This window comes from Chiloscyllium plagiosum, chromosome 28 (assembly GCF_004010195.1).
Source record: "Chiloscyllium plagiosum isolate BGI_BamShark_2017 chromosome 28, ASM401019v2, whole genome shotgun sequence".
Taxonomy (NCBI): domain Eukaryota; kingdom Metazoa; phylum Chordata; class Chondrichthyes; order Orectolobiformes; family Hemiscylliidae; genus Chiloscyllium; species Chiloscyllium plagiosum.
In genome coordinates, this window is record NC_057737.1 from 18,536,022 (window position 1) to 18,543,711 (window position 7,690).

Here is a 7,690-nt window from a genome sequence, read left to right on the forward strand (position 1 = left end):
GAGTTCAACCTGGATAAATGCGAGGTGATGCATTTTGGAAGGTCGAATTTGAAAGCTGAGTACAGGCTTAAGGATAGGATTCTTGGCAGTGTGGAGTAACAGAGGGATCTTGGTGTGCAGGTACATAGATCCCTTAAAATGGCCACTCAAGTGGACAGGGTTGTTAAGAAAGCATGTGGTGTTTTGGCTTTCATTAACAGGGGTATTGAGTTTAAGAGTCGTGAGATCTCTTTGCAGCTCTATAAAACTTTGGTTAGACCGCACTTGGAATACTGCGTCCAGTTCTGGTCGCCCTATTATAGGAAAGATGTGGATGCTTTGGAGAGGGTTCAGAGGAGGTTTACCAGGATGCTGCCTGGACTGGAGGGCTTATCTTATGAAGAGAGGTTGACTGAGCTTGGACTTTTTTCATTGGAGAAAAGGAGGAGGAGAGGGGACCTAATTGAGGTATACAAGACAATGAGAGGCATAGATAGAGTCGATAGCCAGAGACTATTTCCCAGAGCAGAAATGACTAACACGATAGGTCATAGTTTTAAGCTGGTTGGAGGAAAGTATAGAGGGGATGTCAGAGGTTCTTTACACAGAGTTGTGAGAGCGTGGAATGCGTTACCAACAGCAGTTGTGGAAGCAAGGTCATTGGGGACATTAAGAGACTACTGGACATGCATATGGTCACAGAAATTTGAGGGTGCAGACAAGAGGATCAGTGGTCGGCACAACATCGTGGGCTGAAGGGCCTGTTCTGTGCTGTACTGTTCTATGTTCTATTTAACAATGAGATTGGTCACGAATTTCTAATTTCCTCCCTCTGCCCCTCCTGCTTGTAGATGAGGGCGATGATGCCTTTCCTCATGGATTAATTCATGGTACCTGCCAGAAGCATACTGACATACACCTTCAGCAGGTCCTGGCCAATCAAGTCCCACAGAGCAGAACAGAACTCTGTCGGTAAGCCACCGTTTCCAGGGCTTTATTCTTTTCAAAGGACTCGAGGGCCTTGGTCAGCTCATCCTGTTTATGCCACTGTTGCTGAACATCAATTTTCAGCATCAGCAGCTGAGTGAACACAAGAGCACGCAATAGTTAATCATACAACTAGCTCTTGTTCACATGAGGACTGCAACTGAAGTGGGCAGTCAAACCTTCCTTTGACTGGGGTTAAGGAAAAATGAAGAAAAATTTTTAAAAACTATGAATGCAAAAATACTTGCATTGAAGAAAGAATTTAATAATATCAGTGAGGAACAAAATAGTGATCTTGTTTGAATAAAATAAATAGGTATTCAAAGTAAGTCCTCTCTTTGGTTACTTTTCTTAAAACCTTGGTTCAATTTTGCAGAATCCACTCAATTCTTTTTTTCAGGGAAAAATAACTCAGAACGTCATTTGACTAAGATATTAAAATGGAGATGAATTATGTGCAGAAGTGGGTAGGGGAGAGGCTATTTACCTGCACTGTATGTGGAAAAAGATTCACTTGCTTATTTAACCTGCAACTGCAGAGAAGCAATTTCCAGTGATGTTATTGCTGGACTGTTAATCCAGAGACCCAGATAAGGTTCTGGGTTCAAATCCTGCCACAGCAGATGGTGAAATTTGAAGTTAGTTAAAAAAGGAATCTGGTATTAGGAGTCTAATAATGACTATAAATCCATTGTTGATGTTGGAAAAAACTTCCTTTGTGGGTGGCACGGTGGTTAGCACTGCTGCCTCTCAGTGCCAGAGACCCGGGTTCAATTCCCACCTCAGGCGACTCTCTGTGTGGAGTTTGCACGTTCTCCCTGTGTCTGCGTGGGTTTCCTCCGGGTGCTCCGGTTTCCTCCCATAATCCAAAAATATGCAGGTTAGGTGAATTGGCCATGCTAAATTGCCCGTATTGTTAGGTGAAGGGGTAAATGTAGGGGAATGGGTCTGCGTGGGTTGCGCTTCGGCGGGTCGGTGTGGACTTGTTGGGCCGAAGGGCCTGTTTCCACACTAAGTAATCTAAATCTAAGAAGACTGCCATCCTTACTGAAGGCAACAAATGCTAGGAGACCACAGCGGGTCAGACAGCAAACTAATGTTTTGAGTCTAGATGACTCTTCAGAGCCGAAGTGAAGTGTGGAGGGTTTAGCATTCATGCTATTGTTTGGGAGGAGGGGGTTAATGGGTGCAGGGTGCTGATGGAGAAAAGGTGTTGATAGTTCAGATTAAATGATCAGAATCTGAGAATGGCAGAACAATCGTGCGTCTCCTGCCAGACTTGAAAGAACAGACAGACCCACGGTGAGGGGGAAAACATGATAACAAGGTAGAAGAAATGGGAGCTAGTTCACAACTTAAAAAAGGTGTTGAACTCAATATTAAGTCCAGAAGGCTGTAAAGTGCCTAGTCTGAAGATAATACGTTGGTCCTCCAGTTTGCGCTGTGATTCACTGGAACACTGCAGCATGCCGAACATAGGCATGTGGGCATGCGAGCAGGAACACCACCCATAACCTGTTAGCTCATTTAGCCAGAAGGTTAGCACATTCTGAGTGCTGGGTTCAATCCTTACTCTGGCTAAGGTAGACTTGGGGCCTGCCCTATTGTCAAGTTAACAGCATAAACCGTGATAATAAATAATTGCAAATGCTATCTGGAAAAGAAGATTTTTTTTCGTTTCAAAAACTGAAATTGCTAGAGAAACTCAGCAGTTCTGGCAGGATCTGTGGAGAGACAGCAGACGTAACATTTTGGGTCCAGTGACCCTCCTTCAGAAGATTTTTGTTTTATTCATTCATGGGATGTTAGCATCACTGGCTGATTTATTCTCATCCCGAATTGCCCTGCACAAGTTGATTTTGTGCTATCTTCTTGAACTGTTGCACTGTACTGCTGTAAGGGAGTTCCTGCACTGTGACCCCGAATGGGAAGGAGACCTGCACCAAGGGAGGCATCATCAAGCAGTTTTTTTTTTGGGGTGCAAGGGTCCTCAGTGGCTGCACAATCCAGAGGTGTACAGGCACACAGCTACCTCAGTAAAGAACAGGGACCACAAAATCTGACTGACTTGACCTGATCTTAAGGACACTAAGCATTTTATCGTTGCTCATCTCTTGGATTTTCTATGCTGCAAAATTCCTAACAGCGATTCCCAGTAAAATCACTTCTCACTTGCGGGTCTAAATGAAACCATTTCAAAATAATGAAATTCCATAAAGCAAGGGTAGAATTAGCGCAACTAAAGTAGGTAGGTATTAAATAGGTCTATTATCTTAACCAATGTCTTGTAACGTATCACTGTGGTTTATCACACTTTTAATCACTCCAGCACAACTTCATTGCGAGGCACTTACATTTTGGGATCATTAATCCCCAGCTTGCTGCAGAAGTCCTTCCCCACATCGCATCCGAACCAGACTGCCTAAACAGTAAAGACAATGAACAATCTCAGAAAGAAGCCCAGGAAACAATTCAGGATGATGTTAAATGCACTAAACCAAACTCATTGGCTGTCAAGTCTAATCACGATTGTAACGCAGAGAACATGGCAGCCAATCACTGCACAGCAAGGAATTATAACAAAGTAATGTATTTTTGTGATGTCGGGTGTGGGGTAAGTATTGACAAAGATATAGGGAGAACTCCTCTGTTTGTCTTTACAATAGTACTGTCCTATAGAATCTGAGAGAACTGACAGGCTTTGTTTAATAGCTCATCTGAGCAACAGCACATCTAATAATACACCCTCCCCGATACTGATGTGTCAACGTCAACTTTGTCCTCAAGACTCTGGAGAAAGACTTAACCCACAATCTGAGAGACAAGAGTGTTAATCCAAGGCTGGTGCTCATTTGTAATCAGAGTGATCAACTATTCATTTCTTATACAAATAAAAATGTCACATTTGCAGAAGGGAATTAAAACACAGGATTCGCAGAGACCACATTCACCCAGAGAGGCTGTCTCTCCCGGTCAAAACGGCCCTGCACCAGGGGCTTTACTTGCAGCTTTTCCAGAAAAGGATCAGTCCACACAAACAAGGTAAAGGTTCTTGTGGCACAATGGTAGCTTCCCTACCTGTGAGGCAGGAGGTCTGGATTCAAATCCCACCTGTTCCAGCAATATCTAATACATCTCTAAACAAGTTGACACAGGAAGTACCTGACAGCAGGAACAGGAGCTACAGATGTTGGGTCTATAGCTCTGCAAGCACTTGAACTGTACAGGGACACTGCCTGGTTGGTATGAAAACCGCAGGAGCTAGCATATAAAGCAATAGCAGGTTACACTTAGAGCACAGAGAGGAATCCACAGCGGTCAGCAAGCGTCAGCTCCAGCTTTCCAGACTTGCACAATCTGTCAATGTGGACACAATGACATCGATCCAAATAAACTTTTAATGTGTTCTTCAGGAAAAGGAGACATTGCTGTGATGACAAAGAAACTGTATGGAAGTGGAGAAATTTTCTGAAATGAAACAAAAAAATCTTTTCAAGCAACAAGTTCAAAGCAATGGGCTGAATTTTACCAAAGATTGGCCAAGCCTCAATTTTGTGGAGTTTCACACAGAGTTTCTCTCCACAAGTGCATGTTCTTGCGCAATTCTCCACAGGTTGCCTCATTATCTAAACACTAAGCCTCTAAAGCCCAATCATGTTACTGGGCGTGCAGTCAATGTGGACGCACTCACCAGTACCACGTCCTCCCAGGATCCCAGTGCCATATATAACATATGGCCAAGCTCCACCTCAAAAGGCACCAATCAGGAGCTGCCCCTTCACTGTTGCTGTGTGTGAAACATTGGCCCAGAAACAGCCGTTCCCCTTTTTGCCAATAGGGATCTGGACCTTCTGAGGATGGGGTGATGGAAAGGAGGGCCATCTGCTGTCCTCAGGTCCACTAGTGGTGACCATGACAACGGAACTTGCTCCGAGGATGCCACCTAGCTCAGTGCAACGTCCATGGAGCAGAGGCAGGTGCTGAATGGATAGTGACCTTTTCCACTTTGCCCAGGGTAAGTGCCACCTTCTCTCCAATACCTCACACTCAGTTGCTCTCTGACTGCACCAAGGTTCATACTCTCCCCTGCCTGCAAGATCACCCCTCACTTGCTGTCAATCCCCAATCCTACCTTGCCTCTGCACTGGGGCACCTGATAATCTTTCCCCATCTGCAACAGCACCAACAGCTATGTCAATCACTTTCAGCTCAGTCAGTCAGTCTCCCCTACCCCCCTCATTTGTCTTATTCTAGTAGAAAATATCTCACAAGAGGGCGACAGAGCCAAGATGGGTGATGGTGTGCCTTGACTATATGGTCGATTGACTGTGTCCAATCCATGCACTGAGATTAGATGAGACTACTTAGTATGGAAACAGGCCCTTTGGCCCAACAAATCCACATCGACCCTCCGAAGAGCAACTCACCCAGACCCATTCCCCTACATTTATCCCTAACTACATGCAATTTAGCATGGCCAATTCACCTAACCTGCACATCTTGGGAGGAAACCGGAGCACCTGGAGGAAACCCATGCAGTCACGGGGAGAATGTGCAAACTCTACACAGATAGTTGCCTGAGATGGGAATTGAACCCGGGTCTCTGGTGCTGTGAGGCAGCAGGGCTAACCACTGAGCCACCGTGCCACCCCGAGATCAGACATGTTCTTGACTAACTGCACCATTACTTCCGACTGAAGACTGTCTCCCTTGACCTGACTTGAAGACTACTCCCCTTAGACAATGAGACACAGGCAGTTGGTTGAAGCACCTGGAGTCTCTTTGCTGCACAAGTTCCTGGCATATGCTGTAGGTGTGAGGTTAATGTAGCATGGTGCCGTACGATGACACATTCACCCCTTGACTGATCACTGCGGACAAACATAATAAACTGCCTGGTTTTGTGTCTGTGCAAGACAGAGGACTAAGAGAGATTAAACTCTGAATGAGGCATCATAGCATTAAAAAAAAGGCAAGGCAGATATTCCAGGCGCAAAGTGAGTGAAGGGGTCAAATGATTTTCAACTGGTTAAGTTTTCAGTTCGGAATATGTACAGTAAAAGCAGAAGAAGAGCCACAGATATAGAAGGAGCCCGGAGATGCAACCTGGTCCAGTCTAGGTGATTGGTACCCAACACTATGTGCAAAGTTGCCTGGCAGCAGCACTACCGTGAAAAGTGCCAGCATGCACCAAATTGCAGTACTGATATGGAGAACCACATTTTAAGTGAGTGTGCCATGATGATGTAATGAGGGTGCTGCGTATCTGATGCGAATCTCCGTGGACAGAGTGTACCAGCAGTTGTTGGCCATAGAGAGTTGCTAGAGATGTTGGGTACTGCTGCTAAACGTTGCAGGCCAAAAGCAGAAAGTAGTGGCTGGAGCAGAGAGGAACCTGCACTGACTTTAATGTTGGGAACTGTCACCATCTTTTTCAGCCTGACCAACAGCAGTAAGGAAAACTGCATATCAAACAGGTGATATTAGCTACTAATAATATGCTAATGTGTGCAAACAGGCCTCTCACAGCTCACAAGCAAGATTCTTGTCACACTGTTCAAAACCTCACTGTAGAATTGGCCTTTCTGGACTCAATTTTGCAAATCTCACTTTTTCTGTTCTCACCATATTTCCCCTGACTGACTCGCCATTGCAATGTTATTCAGAAGCTGGAAAAATTCAGCCAACGTTTTAACAAAACCCAGAAAAGGTTTTGATGAGTTTTCATTGCAAATGTTGGGGATATTTGAAGTGCTGACTATTAATAAATGACCACATTCCAGAGAAAGGTCTATTCTGGTCATGAGATCTTTACAATCTCACAGAGCCATCTTCTGATCCAGGAAATGACTTCAACAAAGAGGGGAAGGCTGGAACAAACTCCTGGCAGGACTGAGGGGCCACATTCGCAAACAGAAAGGTTATGATCCTGGTTTGAGAGAGTGAGAGAGTGAGAGAAGGAGAGAGAGCGAGAGAGAGAAGGAGAGCGAGAGCGCGAGCGATGTACAGCATAGAAACAGACCCTTCGGTGCAACCCGTCCATGCTGACCAGATATCCCAACCCAATCTAGTCTCAGCTGCCAGCACCCGGCCCAGATCCCTCCAAACCCTTCTTATTCATATACCCATCCAGATACCTTTTTAAATGTTGCAATTGTACCAGCCTCCACCACTTCCTCTGGCAGCTCATTCCATACACGTATTACACTGTGTGAAAACATTGCCCCTTAGGTCTCTTTTATATCTTTCCCCTCTCACCCTAAACCTATGCCCTCTAGTTCTGGACTCCCTGACCCCAGGGCAAAGACTTTGTCTATTTATCCTATCCATGCCCCTCATAATTTTGTAAACCTCTATAAGATCACCCCCTGCCTCCGACGATCCAGGGAAAACAGCCCCAGCCTGTTCAGCCTCTCCCTATAGTTCAAATCCTCCAACCCTGGCAACATCCTTGTAAATCTTTTCTGAATGCTTTCAAGTTTCACAACATCTTTCAGATAGGAAGGATACCAGAATTGCACGCAATATTCCAACAGTGGCCTAACCAATGTCCTGTACATCCACAACATGACCTCCCAACTCCTGTACTCAATTCTCTGACCAATAAAGGAAAGCATACCAAACGCCTTCTTCACTGTCCTATCTACTTGCGACTCCACTTTCAAAGAGCTATGAACCTGCACTCCAAGGTCTCTTTGTTCAGCAACACTCCCTAGGACCTTAC

General features: G+C 45.1%; 1 protein-coding gene across 1 annotated transcript in view; it reads right to left on the bottom strand.

Moving 5' to 3' along the window:
- blmh (bleomycin hydrolase) overlaps positions 1-7,690 on the bottom strand; it is a 91,588-nt gene that overhangs the window by 33,714 nt on the left and 50,184 nt on the right. The window contains exon 9 of the mRNA XM_043718428.1: positions 3,321-3,388. Within this exon, the coding sequence (XP_043574363.1) occupies positions 3,321-3,388 (68 nt within the window). The remainder of the gene's footprint in view (positions 1-3,320; positions 3,389-7,690) is intronic.